Source organism: Staurois parvus, unplaced genomic scaffold, assembly GCF_062004578.1.
Source record: "Staurois parvus isolate SC_StPar_1 unplaced genomic scaffold, SC_StPar_1.0 ptg000019l, whole genome shotgun sequence".
Lineage (NCBI taxonomy): Eukaryota > Metazoa > Chordata > Amphibia > Anura > Ranidae > Staurois > Staurois parvus.
The window spans coordinates 7,884,730-7,900,479 of record NW_028317815.1 but is presented as its reverse complement, the minus strand read 5'-3'; the positions used below and the strand labels follow the sequence as shown (position 1 = coordinate 7,900,479).

The following is a 15,750-nucleotide window of genomic DNA, read 5'->3' as shown; positions in this document are numbered from 1 at the left end:
GTGTTCTCTCGGGTTGAGGTCTGGACTCTGTGCAGGCCAGTCAAGTTCCTCCACCCCAAACTCCCTCATCCATGTCCTTATGGATCTTGCTTTGCGCACTGGTGAGCAGTCATGTTGTAACAGGAAGAGGCCATCCCCAAACTATTCCCACAAAGTTGGAAGCATTAAATTGTCCAAAATATTGGTATGCTGATGCCTTAAGAGTTCACTTCACTGGAACTAAGGGGCCAAGCCCAACCCCTGAAAAATAACCCCACACTATAATCCCCCCTCCACCAAACTTTACACCTGGCACATTGCAGTCAGGCAAGCACTGTTCTCTTAGCAACCAACAAACCCAGATACATCCATGGGATTGCCAAACAGAGAAGCGTGATTCATCACTCCAGAGAACGCGTCTCCACTGCTCTAGAGTCCAGTGGCGGTGTGCTTTACATCACTGCATCCAACACTTTGCATTGCACTTGATGATGTAAGGCTTGGATGCAGCTGCTTGGCCATGGAAACCCATTCCATGAAGCTCTCTAGGCACTGTTGTGCTAATCTAAAAGCCACATGAAGATTGGAGGTCTTTAGCTATTGGCTCTGCAGACAGTTAGCAACCTCTGCACACAGTGCACTTCAGCATGCAATGACCCCACTATTTATGTGGCCTAACTTCATGGCTGAGTTGCTGTTGTTCCCAGCTGCTTCCATGTTTTTATAATACCACTAACAGTTGACCGTGGAATATTTAGTAGCATGGAAATTTCACGGATGGACTTTTAACCCAGGTGGTAATCTATCACAGTATCACGCTTGAATTCATTGAGCTGCTGAGAGCAACCCATTCTTTCACAAATGTTTGTAGAAGCAGTCTGCATGCCTAGGTGCTTGATTTTATACACCTGTGGCCATGGAGGTGATTGGAACACATGAATCCAATGATTTGGAGAGGTGTCCCAATACTTTTTGCAATATAGTTTAGGTGAAAGTATTCAGTGTGTTTTTAAAGAAATCACAGCTGAGGAAAGCCTGTCAGCTGCCAGAAGCTGCAGAATAGGACCTTTGCACTCTGTGGGAAAGCAGTGGTCTATCTGCATAGGTTTGACATTTCCCTCTAATAAGTCAGACTTATAGCTCTGCCAATGACATATCCTCCTTTGTGCAGTCCCTGGTCTCTTGTCTAGAAAAATGATCTCATTATTTGCACTTTGTGGGACAGCAGTGGTCTATCTGCATAGGTTTGACATTTCCCACTACCTCTACTGAGTCAGACTTCTAGGTCTGCCAATGGCAAATCCTCCTTTGTGCAGTCCCTCATCTCTCATCTAGATAAATTATCTCATTATTTTAGAGTGCTAAAGAAAAAAAAAGATCTATGCCCCGAATTCATGTATGTTGGAACTGTACCTGTCTTCTGATGGAGTCACTGGAGTTATCTCCTAATGTACTTATGCAACATACAATGGGCCAGGATTCTCCATACATATATATATATTATTATATATAATTTAGTGAATAATGGTAAGAACCGCTGTTGTGTGAATACAAAAAACTGCAAAGTGCCCTATGTGCAATGTCAAATAAACTTAGCGCCTGTGATGGCACTGTAAAACAATTTCCATGTTAAATCAACCACCAGCAATCCTATGTGGTCACCTCCATGTTAGACCTCAGAGGGTCACTGCAAACCTCCTCTACCCTGGGGGCAAATCCACTGGCATAGAATATTGTCTGATTCACCAACTGATCCTGCTTCAGAAAGATGGATCCTCCAGCAAACAAGGCTCAAATGAAAAAAAAAGCCATCATTGTATTTTACCATATTAAAAGATTCAAATTTATTAAAACCCAAAATTTGCACTTACATGGAACAGTGCACTCTAAACCGTGCACATAGATATATGGCTTGTAGGTATACAATATGCTGTCCCCTTAAGAACAATTAGGAAATCAGCATCATCTTTTAACCATGCATTCCAACCACACTTCCTGTTTGGAGTTTATGTTAGAGTTGGAAAGATATTTTTATATTGACTTTATATTCACACAACAAAGGTTCTCACCATCATTCACTATATGTTGTATATACATATAAATTATTTTGAAGTGCTGTTTGGTATCACAATGTGCTAAGTTTATTTGCTATTGCACATAGGGCACTTTGCAGTTTTATGGTGTTCTTTTATGCACAATATATAAGTTTGTTATATATCACATTTGTCATATACTTAGTTATTTTGTTTGCGTTTTATACCAGTTACTAAGGTTGCAGCAGTATAAGTTGGATACAGCATTCTGGTGATTCACATTCACCCAGGGGGTTTCCACCACTATTCACATGTTAGTTTTTTAAGGGGGCAGCTATTTGGTATTATTAACTAAATGATGAGTCAGACCAGATTAGATCAGTGCGTCTTATCCCCAGATCACAGCACAGGACTGATATTTTTGTAACATTTTTAACCATACATCATACAGTGGCTGGGACCCGGTGATTAACAGCCATGGTTGTGAATATATCGGGTATATATACATGATTTTGCGCACCCGTGCCATCCTTTAGCAGTATATCTGCTATAGGGCAGACGGGAAGTGGTTAAAATGATTGTACACCCAGATGAAACAAAATCTCCTATATAAGTTGTACCTGTTTATCTGTAGCTCTCTCTTCAGCTGTTCAGAGTGCAGTATTTTACAGCTTGTCTGTGCTTTCAGAAAACGGGATGAGGAAAGGAAGTTACGTTATTCAAAGCTCAGTGAGAGCTGATTGCAGGGAAGGGACACACACACACTTCTTTACACACCATTCAGGAACAGAGCTGGGGCTGTAAATCACAGGTTGTGTGTTGGAGCTGCCTCCCTGTCACCTTTTTCTCTTAAAATGACACTTAGTGCTTGTGATAGAGACAAGGACACACTGTAGAGGGATATGCTTTGTTCATATTTCATGTCTGAGGTTTACAACTGCTTTAGGTGTTAAAGAGTTTGGCATGGGTGTTAAAATCTGTTTTAATGTTACTGGCAAACTATTATTTCTGATTACTGGTTATAGATAACTTTGAATTGGACTTTGGCCTTTGCTTTACCGGGTAAACATGAATATATTGTTTTGGGGTAGAGCAAACATACCAAAGTTAACAAAGTGATTCAATAATGTTTTCCTATTTACATCATTTATCTCATGTACAAACAATAATCCTTTTAAACCATTAACAAACACATTTATAGCAGAAAAAAAGCCATAGAGGCAGAATCTTAAATAGCATTCGTGTGTTAAAGATACTATACCTTTGCATGTTGCTGTGGAACTTGAAGAGTTCAAGTACATGATCATATAACACTTTAATGTTTAGTTTGCAGTTTAACAACTTCACAAATGCTTGGCGAAAATTCTTAACTGAAAAGCACAACAACAAAGATAATGACATGTAAAATAGATGCAGCTTTATTTTATGACCTACTTAAAAGCTGGTTCCAAACTTTCAGTGGCAAGTGCTGAAACGCACATATACTTCACATCCAGAATCGGGATGCTTTCAGCTGTAATGGAAGCGTTAGTGTAGCGTATATAATTTTGTTTGATTGGTTTCAATCTAAAAAGCATACATCATAATATATGAGTGATTCTAGTTCATATTTAATTTTGTGTCTTTGTTTCCTTTCTGGTGCTATTGTTTCTTCCAGTACAGAAATACATGAGAAGCTGAGGGTTCTCATTTTTTACATTATGTCAGGCTGATATCACTGTGTGGTATTTGCAGGAAAGAAAAGAATGAAAAAGGTAGTCTTACTGCTGACAGTTAGTAGTTATTATTAGCTTCTAATTTGGTGCAAAACAAAAGCATAAAACATTGTTTTGGACTTTGGAATAATTTAGGGAAATGAATCACAGCATTACTTTGACAACCTTACAAGCATTTTAAGAAGATTATCTGTCATTAAAGCCAATCTCCGTACAGAGATGGTAGAGGGTGTGTGTCTCATTCAGGTGTGTAATTGATCTTCTGCTACTAACATTATTTACAACATAGCAATACCTTAACAAGGTAAAAAAACTGAAGCTGTATACTTAAAGGCTCCACCTGCTGGCAGCAAGGGGTAAATATTACATATTCTTATGTGATGTTTTATATTTTCCTGCAAAATAACTTTCACAAATATATATTTTGCTCTAGCCATAGTATATTACTTAAACCACACACAATGCAGTCCCTTTAAATTATTTGTGGTGCGTTTAACATTATTTAGGAAAATGTCATTTAGCACAGTTCAGTAGCCATTTAGGTAATTTACTACCATGGACCTGCTGCGTTGAAGTAACTTGTCTTGTGCTGTCAGTGTGACTTTGTTTAACTGTAGCACATCTAGGTGAAAAGCTAGTACTGTTAAAGTTCATCAGTGCTCCTGTCATACTACCTGACCCTCCTGTGGGCTTCTTTTCATGGCATCTATTTGACATCAGTTTGAGATGTTTTGTGATGGAACTTCACTCTCTCAATCAACATTGACTACTTTGAATCCTTATGCTGCTTGCATTAGTGAATAGATAGGAAAGTATACTATATTTACTTGTTTTAAACTTTTTTTAATACTTTTTTTAGTTACTTCCTTGTTTCCATGCCTAGGCAAATTATGCCATACATCCCCGAAGTCTTCAGGAGGAGAGGTGGGGTTTACTCAGCTAAGCACACCCTCCTGCCTGTGTGCCTGAGCTAAGGGCAGATGGATTTTAGGAAGTACTTGCTAAATAAATCACCTGCCTTTACTCTAGATGGCCATGGCCAGAAATGCGGGGGGTGTTTTTCTAAGTGTTTCTCTGCAATATAAAGCATGGGGACATGGATGGATGGAGGAGTTTGCTTTGAATATTAAAAATGAATTAAATAGCATTTTTGGTGTGGCGCTCAGATACATTGTCGGTCTGCTTTAAGAATTCATTGACAGATGCATCTGACCTTCAGGAGAGCTTCTGATCTACATTGACCTGTTTTAAGCTGGTTTTGCATTCCTATGGACTTGTATATACCCTTAGTTCAAAACCTGCTTGAAATAAACAAAAGCACAACCTGCTTGAAGTGAATAAAAACATACAAAGGACTTGTGTAATAATTCAAAACCTGCTTGAAGTGAACAAAAGCAAAAACACAGGCCCTAAAACTCTTTTTCTTATTACAAAAATGTTAAATGTTTCTACTCAGAACCAGCTAAGGATGCATTGTTTAGGAACTGATGACGTGTCGGGCTCCTTTTCTAATCTATGTGAGTGCACACCTTTTACAATTTAGGTTGAGGTTTAAAAAAAAAATACTTAAAACACTGGGTTAGTTGTATCTATTGCCCAAAAGGAGGTACCGGTAATAGGAGACTAATGCAGGCCATAGACGGTTTGTTTATTGGACGATTTTTCGTTCGTTCTATAAATCGATGTTGCCGCCAATGATTTTGAAAATCGGCCATTTTTCACGATTTTCCAGCATGACCTATAAATGAAATGAAGAGGAACCGCAAAAATCGGCCGATGCCATTGCCCCACTAACAGTGTGAAAATCAATTGATTATTCTTTCGAGTGAAAAATCGGCCGAAAAACGAACCGTCCATGGCCTGCATAACAGTATGTTCAAATTGTTCTCTCAGTTCAATCTGCTCATGAAAGTTTAAACAGTTAAACTGACATTTTTCATTAAAGTGATATTAAAGCCTCCTTTTGTTAGGCAAGTTCAGGTGCTGATCAAACCTTGCCTATCCTTCAGTTCTATACTGTCCCTTTACTGCTGCTCCATTGCAGTTTTAGGGTGGCTCCTTTCCCTTTCAGGATCCTATGGAGCCACCCTTGTTAATGCACTCCCAGTAAGGACTAGAGCTGTGTCTCGCTATGCTGTGTGCATTAGTAAAAATCCACGGCCTCATAGTTTAGGACTGCAGGGCACTCCCCTGCTCTTTCCACCTCCAAGCTAACACACTGACAGCTGCTCCAAACTGAGCTGTCCCTTCCTCCTTGTGAAGTTCCCCCGTCTGACTGTTTGAGGAAGTTGTGTAAGAAAGCATGAGCCAACGGCATTAAAATTCCAAAGGACGAGTGCTTGGACAAAACTTTTAACAAATAATTTACTGGGTAATTTTTTCTTCAGAGGTTAATTCTACATCAATAAACCTAATAAAAAAAATGCCACAACTAAAGTGGTTGTAAGGGAAAATTGAAAAAAAAAAACAAACAAACAAAAAAATGTCCATGAACACCTGCTCTGTGCAATAAAATTGCACAGAGTGGCCCTGATCCTCCTCTTCTCGGGTCCTCTGCCAGCACTCCTGGCTCCTCCTCTCTATTGCTGCTGCCCCCAATAGGAAGCCAATTTCCATGGAGGCATTCATGCAGGCTCATCGACACAGACAGCAGGACTTGACCCCACCCCCTCATCATTGGAGTTGATTGACAGGAGCGGGAGCCAATGGTTCCCACTGCTATCAATCTTCCTAGTGAGGAGGGACAAAGCCAGGAGAGCTGCAGCACTCATGCACATCGCTGGATCGTGATGGGGCTCAGCTAAGCATAAGGGTGGCATTCTGTTACACAGAAGGTTTTTTACTTGAATGCATAGAATGCATTAAGGTAAAAAACCTTGAGGCTTTAGAAACACTTTAAATAATCATGCTTAACAGCTGTTAAGTCATAACTAAATGATGCTGAAGAAGGAACCACTGCAGTAGAAGAGAAATATGGAGTTATTGTAAATGCTCATTCTGTACTTCTTAATTGATAATTTCATGCAACGAGACCTGTATGATTACAAAGAAAAAATGTGACAGTCAATTTACCTATAACTTTAGAGAGGTGCTGGTATGGCTCTTATATTAATGTGCTGGTTTGCTATTTCTGCATATATCTGCAGGTCTAATTTTTGTTTCATATATGACTTTTAGTAAAGATAACTTCCACGTATGCAAGTTTTCATGCTCAATTTAAATTGACCAGGTTTGTGGCATGTTTACGTTAAAACAAAACTAATAATGTAAATTCTATTACACAGCTACAGCTTTTATGTATCTAAAGCAGCCTTTTTAAACTAGAGTGCCATGGCACCCTGGGGTGCCTTCTGAGTTCTTCAGGGATGCCATGGCAAAATGCCTTAAATTGCCCAAACATTGCCAACAAGCCAAGGGGTGGATCAAGCCTGCCTTTTTTGTTACTCATAGAGACAAGTTTTTATTGTGCAGCATTACAACCTTGGGCACTGTGTAAGCAAGCCACTGGGGTCCTAACAAACGATGATGTCATCAGTTGGCAGGGAGCACATTGGGTACCTGCACAGTGTCTTTGTTTGCCCCTCCCTGTCAGCACTGGGTTCATATTAATTGCGCAACATCGCCAAAATCCGCACGTTCCTAACCCCAGAAACCACTAAACAGCTCATCCACTCTCTCATCATATCACGACTCGACTACTGCAACTCCCTCCTCACTGGCCTGCCTCGCCGCTGGCTATCCCCGCTTCAGTCGATCCTAAATACGGCTGCCAGACTCATTCACCTTTCCAACCGCTCCATCTCCGCCACCCCCCTCTGCCAATCCCTCCACTGGCTTCCGATTGCGCAACGGATCAGATTCAAAATCCTAACGCTGACGTACAAAGCTGTCCACCATACTGCCCCGAACTACATCACTGACCTAATATCCAAGTACCGCCCAGCACGCACACTCCGCTCCTCACAAGACCTCCTTCTCTCTAGTTCCCTGGTCTCCTCCTCCCATGCCCGCCTCCAGGACTTCTCCAGGGTGTCACCCATCCTCTGGAACTCCCTGCCCCAACCCATCAGATTATCACCTACTCTCCTCTCCTTTAGGCGCACCCTGAAAACCCATCTCTTCAGGGAAGCCTACCCCACCCCCTGCTAACTTGCCGACCTCCTCCACTCTTCCTAACACTCCATCCCCCACAGCTATCTCCTCCTGTGCCACCATCCCCTCCCTCCTAGATTGTAAGCTCCAAAGAGCAGGGCCCTCGAACCCCTCGTGTATCACATTGTATTGGTATTGTTCTGTCACATGTTCTGTCCCCCTTTGTAATGTACAGCGCTGAGCGAACTATTGGCGCTTTATAAATACTGTATAATAATAATATAATAATAATATTATTGGCATAAGGGAGATAAACTGAGGAAGAATAGAAATGCTGAATACTTGTCAATACCAGTGTGCAAAGGTACACTTGCTTTGTGCAAGATAGTCATTTGGTGTCCTATATGAGTGGATACTGCTTTATTATGTTAAATTATTAGTTTAGTTGTTTGCATTTTAGAATGGGGTGCCTCAAAATGTGTGTAATTGTCAAATGTGCCTTGTCAGAAAAGAGGGTGAGTAACACTGATCTAAAGAAAAAACGGTTGCATTATGTCTCAAGCATTTGTTATTAATAATAGCAGTTGCCTCATTAACAACAGTTTTTCACCTTCATTAGCTACTGCATAATTTATAAATTTCACACCTTGGAAGATAGTAATTCATATTTACGATAGCATTTGAAAATATAGGCAATGCATGGTAATGCAGGGAAAAAAAACTTTTGCGTAATTCTTTCGGCCAATGGCATGTCTATTTAGAACCTGCATCTTCTACTAGCAGATTTTTCTATAAATATAAATACAAAATAGCATTTATTATTTACTAAATGAAACAATATACCCTTAGTTCAAAAAAGCCCATCTCTCTGTACTTGCCTTCTCAACTACATCAAAGTAACTCTGACCTGATTGACCCAGCTCTCCTTCTGTAGGCCAATAACAATTTTCTTGACAGCATCACTTTGCTGGGTTTTGACATGTCCAGCTCTGAGAAAAATTATATGTCATCTCAGTTTGATTACATCCTCCAGCTTATTTCCCATTTGTAGAGAAGTGGCTTTTGCTGCATTGGGTCTCACTCTGTTTACCTATAATTGATTGCTTGTAGTGCATTCTCTGACATTGCTACCTGTTGCTGCCTCTTTTTCCAGGTCAACTGGCTGCAGGTACGTGTGAGGTTGTTACATACGACAGAGATAGCAGTCAGCCCCGAAGGACTATAGCCCGACAAACAGCTCGCTGTGCATGTAGAAAAGGACAGATTGCCGGCACAACAAGAGCAAGGCCAGCCTGTGTAGATGGTAAGAGTCCCTTATTAATAAATATAAATATAAAAATTGTAATAAATGAGGAAGGTATTCAAATGTGTTGAAGCAGAACACAGTGGTTTAGGAACCCGCCTGATCCCATGAGTAAGCCCAGCTATATCTCTACTAAAGGAAACCTGTCATGAGAGTAATATGGGCCCACCACAGATTACGTCCTTCTGAACATGCTTGTTGTTAGATCTTTCATTCTTACAGGACTTTTTTTCTGATGAATATTTTTAAATATGATTATTATTCTTGATGTAATTCTTTTTATTGTAGAGTTGTCATAGGGCCCAGCTTCACATGTCACATTAAAGGCCCAGGTTTGTTTAGCTATATCTCTTTCACTATATATGAATGATTCACAGAGGACACTGCCATTGTTTGCTATTGTCCCTTTTGTTGTATCAAGGATGTTATGCTCCTTTGCAACTTGAAGGCCATATAGACTTGTTAAATATTAGCTCACACCACCTGGTTGATTTACTAAAGGCAAATAGACTGTGCACTTTGCAAACTGCAGTTGCAGTCTGCAAGTGCAGTTGCTCTGGAGCTTAGTAAATGAGGTAAAGCTTCACTTTGCAAAAAATACCCAGTCGAATGTATGGAAAATAAAAAACAGCATTTTTGCTTGCACATGCCTGATGGAAGTCAGGAGATCCCTTGCTCATTTACTAAGCTCTGGAGCAACTAGAGTGCAACTGCACTTTGCAAAGTGCAGTCTATTTGCCTTTTGTAAATCAACCCCACTGTGTGTTTGTGTGTGAATGTTTGCATATGGCTACACATTCACCCATTCACCTACATTTTAACAGTCTGTTATATTTTAGTGCTTCTATACTTGATCCAGTATTGTATGCAGTGCACACAAAATGTTTATAATGCATGTATGCATTTCAAAACATGTTTATGCTCTCCAGTGGTGTGTAACAAAGTGTTGTTTTACTGCCGCAGAGCTGAGGATAAAGATGTAAAATAGTAAGCCAGACATTTAATGGAGCGTTCTAATATTCCTTGAATTCTGAATAACTGGACTCAAAACATTTTTGAATATTACAAATGAAAAATGTAGCTTATGAGATGTACCCACTGCTACCCGATTAGTAGCTTAAAAAATGCATTTTGCTCCAATTCAGATTCAGAGTTTTAATGCCACCCTTAGGCTAATGTGACTTTTCCTGCGTGAAAGTTAATGCAGTTGAAAAACAAAACACTTGCAGCATTGTTAGAATAGTATTTCTCCTGTTTTCCTTTTTGTTTCTAGTATTTTGTCTCTCATTAAAATGATCACTGCATATGACTCACTGCCAAAACAGTAGCAGCCTGGAGCCTTCTCACATGCTAATTCTGTGAGGCAAATGTTTGTCTTTGGAAAGAATGCAATTTTGTGTCACATAAACAAATTGCATCCTTTTGCAGGTACTGTCATGTCAAACGAAGTTTCACTTTTGTTGCTTATATACAAAGACATACTTTTTGAGAATAATCATCATAATGACCTATGAACAGAGTTTGAATTGCATTACAATTAAAGCATGATTGAGTTAACTTTCTTCAAGGCTATTTATGCCAAAGCATGTCAGATATTGCTTGTAGTTTTATGAACTAAATTAAACAAGATATAATACAATAATGTATTTCTTTTTAAAACATGTGGCACTATTCATCATTTGTCCAAACTTCTATTTAAGCAAGTTAAACTTTTTAACTGCTGCATGTACATATAGATACACACCCATGTACAAGCTTCTATAAGCAGTCATGTCCTAGCACAGAGGCAGTTGCTGGGTTCAGTAAAACGTTCATCCCCTTCCATGCTATCCTTGTTTTTGACAGCATAAGGGCACAGATGAAGCACTTCCCAGTCAGACCTTGCTGAGCAACACTATGAGATGCATGTTTTTGCTTCTAAATGGCCAACAGTTTCCACTGTTGATTGTTGGACAACTTCAATGTGGACAAATGTCAATATGGTGCTATGTGTGTATTAAGGTACATATGCTATATGGTTGTTTATTGTTTATAGAGTTATTTTAGGCTGAACTAAAGGTTAAGTTTTAGAGTTGGCTAAGCTTTAGGTTTATTTTTAGGTGTTGAGCTTACATAAAGGATTGAACTGAGAAGATAAGATAAAAAAAAGTACCTAATTTATTTTATATTTATTGTAATGGTACTATGTTTGGGGCCCCTTTCCTTGCTCCTTTTAGTGTGAGGCGCAAGGTTTCTAAGTGCATTGACAACTAGTTTTAGTCTCCAGTATTGGTATGCCTGTTACATCACCCCTATGTGCCCCTAAATATACTGTCATGTAAATTTAATATTCTTACGTTGTCCTCCATAATATACCCCCTTTTTGTAGTAATATCTTTATAATGGAGAGATAGCTTAATCTCTGGCTACAACATCATGGCTCCTTGTAACCTGTATATAGACAGGTCCTAGGGAAAATGGCCACCACAATAGAAGGCTATGGACTACAACAAAATGGCCACCAACCTATTGAATTGCATAGGGCTATTTAAGGATGTGTATTCTGCCTACCGCATGAACAGAGGCAGACGTTGGACCGGAAGTGACAAGCGGAAGCACGATGCAGTTTATGCTCGATTTTATTGTACTTACCTTTAATAAAAAAAATGGATTACATGTTCATACTACACCATTGGAGGCATTTCTTTTTTCCCTTATCTGGGTAAGATTTTTAGAGCCATATGAAGTCAAGTGAGCCTTAAAGGGACCTTGACCCATCTACCACTGGAGCATTGGGGACACAGGAGCATGGCCCCTAGGGGGCAACGTGTGTTGGAGGAAATCTGATGTTTTAACATTGATAGGTCCATATACATCTCAATGGAAGTGAGAGTTCTGTGAGCACTGAGGTGTTGGAGGTGGCACAAACGCAACACACTATGATTGATAATAGGCAGTACTTTAGATGATGTTGATAATCACAAAAAGAATGTTTCACTATTAATGATGAAATTGATTTAAAGAAAGACTGGATATTGGAATATTTATCACTCTTTTGTGTGTATCATCATATGTACTATTGGTATAAGGTATTCCTATGGGAGAGGTGGGATTTATGATCTTTAATTTATATATGAAATTAGGTATGTTTACATTATAAACAGTCATTTTGGATTTATTGATTTTCCAATAAAGTTTAGATTTATTGGGATTTTAGTTTTGCTCATTATTACTGTACACCATTTCACTTTATTCACTGTATTCACAGCAGCGCAACATTTTAAAATCACATACTAGCCTGTTTGTGGGAACACAAACACATGTTAGCAGCAGCTTTAACTATTTCACTTATTTGGATTGTTATTCACACACTGCTAGCACAGGAGATACACTTTATTATTCCACTTAATTCTCTGTTGACATTACATAGGCTCCTCCACTTTTCCCTGAGGCACAGAATTTTGGATCAGACTAATATGCAAATTTCAGTGAGTAATTTCTTGCTCAGTAGAATGCTGCCACTCTATCACATCATAAACTTCAATAAAGTGGAACTTTAGTCAGAGCACTACATACTGGCCCCTTTTGCAGGTATAGCTATGTAAAACATTAAAAAATAAGTGCCTATACTATTTAAAATCCAGGAATACAATGGTCTACCGTGCTCTGCACATGCTCAGTTACTTTCTATTTTGCAGCACTGTGCCACAGATGTAGAGGCTAACCTGCTGAGAGCCTAAAATATTTACTGCTGTTCAGGGGCTCTGGGCTTCAGCAAAATGGCAGCCCCTGGCAAGAAGAAACAGGAACAATGCTGGAGACAATTTACAGCAAACATTCATTTTGGTATCATAATCATTAATGTGGAATGTATTTTCCATGCTAAAGAACATTTTTATCAAGTTGTTATGGGTAAAGCTCTGCTGTAATTCTTGGTAAGCCAACCCATCACAATGATGGGGCAGTAGTATGGCTTTGGCAATGTGAGGGGGCAGGTCTACACTGAATATGGTATAACTTGGAATTGCAGGCACCCTGAAACCTAGAAGAAGAAAGTGCACCAACACATATAGGCACCTAAAGCCTTGTAGTGACAATTGAAATTAGGTATTTTTTGCTGTATTTGTTAGCTTTCATAGTTGTGTTTATAGACAATTTTGAGGTTTAAAGCTAGCTTCTAGGATCAGGGTAATAGTAAATTATTATTGTACCTTTAAAGTCTTGTGTGCAATTAATTTTACTTTTGAGTGTGGTCATTTTATTTTTGGGGTCTTTTTACCTAATATTTCACGTATGAAATTTCTTAGCAACAAGCTAACATTGTTTTACTACTAAATGCTGACATAACATTGTTCATTAGACACATTAACTCCGAAAACAGCTTAATTTGGCTCTTGAAGAAGCAAAAGTATATGCCATGTCTATTTTCTAAGCTCTTTCCTAAACTGAAGACATAAAAATCTTTAATACTCTTCCACATTGTTTAGAAGACTAGCCAATATGTAATTAGCATGAAAATTTGGGTGGCAACATTTTTAAAATATATTAGTTAAAAAACAGAGCAGATAATGCTGTTATCAATAAAACATATTCTATGTTTTTGTTCATTACGCAGTATATTGTACATACAGGAAATCAGTATATATATATAACAGAGTTCCTAAAATAGAATTTAAATATGAGAATTTAGGTTATTTACTTTTTGAAAGGACCCAACAGTACTCTACTGTATTTAATGGTCCACTATTATAATTTTATTCTAGTAGTTGTGCAGTGAACTGCTTATTCTGTGACTATTAAGAAATACACCCCAAGAGGCATTTTGTTAATTTACTTTGTACACCCTGGACTCAATTCTACCATTTTCTTTGTTGACCTATTGGGTGAATAATATATGCTTCATTGATCTTTGCTGTCACATCTAAAGAAAGGTAGGATGTTGCCTGGTAGTCCATGCAATGAATTAATAAAAAACATTTAGCTTGTTCAGCAAAATCACTGGCAAAACGATGTGATAAGCAGCATCTCTTGTCTCATAGAAATATATAACATATAAATGTATATTTTACCTTTTAACAGCAATATAGAGGAAATGTTCTGACAGCCACATTACCAGTACACAATAGTTTTTCAGCTCTTCTACTCAGTAACTTCAAGGGAAATTTTAGGGTCATATATTGATTTATATAACAGAAAAACAAAGTTCCAAGCCTATCTGGCCTCTACAAATGTTATTCAATGGCGTGTCTATTTTTGTAGCTGGAATTGACTCTGTGCAGGAGGTGGCTTAAGCAGAACAAATTTATGGTGATAGATGAAGATGTGACTTGAATAGATCAGTGATGTGGCTGTCCTTACTATACTGTATACTATACATTACTACTATAGATTAAAATGGTTTCACCTTTTTCATTGTAGAATATGCAATATCTTTTCTCAGATAAAAATAATTACAGTATTTCAATATTCGCTGACTACCCTAGTATCCATATTGATGAGGTTTCTAACAATACTAATATGGCAAGAATTAACAAATGTATATTTTTCTAAATGAGGTAAAACAGGTATGCTTTTCTAAAATGTTAAAAGGAGATATGCAGTATGTATGATTGTGCTATCTATGGGTACCATCTTGTGGAAATAAGAGGGTCTGCCTGTCTTTGTAGCCGGATTCTTCTTTGTCAGTGCTGGCCACACTCATTTCATTAATCATCTGAAAGCAGGTCTTATTTTATCATCTGGGTGTATATTCTATAGAATATTATCAACCCATAAGACCATTATAGGAATATAAAATTGGATAGACAATTTTGTCCATTTGCACTACTGCATCAGAATATGTTTGGGGATATGTTACAATAATTTGTCAGAAGAATAACTATGTATGCAATTATTTTATATAATACCATGCTGGTTAAAGTTGAAAGAAATCCGTATATACTGTGAAAAATATATTAACCCCTACTATGCACAGGGAGAGAAAACACGCACACAAAATAGTTGCGACAAAGATCTCTCATCATTGAGAATGTTACAACAGCTTTAGTACAGCTTAGCAATAGGAATTAGATCATATGTCAGTTGGTTGGACAATACACTTCTATGTCTAGTAGGCACTTAAGATCACAGCTGGCTATGTGCCTAGGAATAATGTTATCTCAGTTTTTCTCATGAGAACACAGCTGAAGAAAAGAATCTTTAAGAAGAACCCTATGGGTATAACAAATATAAAGTAAAGTCTCTAAAGCATAGCTCTGAGCAAGGCCAACTTGCTAATTTTCCTCCCTATTTGTCCATTCCTGGACAACTATTAGTCCATTATTAGTTCTCCAAACTACTTTCCAGTGGGTGAACTATTGATCGAGTTCATCCATGGCCGGGGAATTTCCTGGTCTTGAAAGCAGAAGCTCTGTCCCCTTGAAGCTTTATCAAACAGTTTTAAACAGTCTCTGTCCCATGGGAGGGTGTGTCATAAGCAAAATGGGCTTCTTTTCAGCAGGAACTGTGGCTTTACACATTCTGAAGTTCAGAAACATAAGCAACGTCTCTGCAAGGTTACTTAAAAGTATAAGCAACATTGCCATGAAATCAGCATCCCTACTCATGTAAACCATAAATATATGCTAGAAAAGAAAACACCAAGACTTCC

At 38.5% G+C, this 15,750-nt stretch overlaps 1 protein-coding gene across 1 annotated transcript in view; it reads left to right on the top strand.

Moving 5' to 3' along the window:
* Positions 1 to 15,750, top strand: part of TAFA5 (TAFA chemokine like family member 5) — a 637,333-nt gene that overhangs the window by 319,319 nt on the left and 302,264 nt on the right. The window contains exon 2 of the mRNA XM_089684771.1: positions 8,973 to 9,122. Coding sequence (XP_089540897.1) covers positions 8,973 to 9,122 — 150 coding nt within the window. The remainder of the gene's footprint in view (positions 1 to 8,972; positions 9,123 to 15,750) is intronic.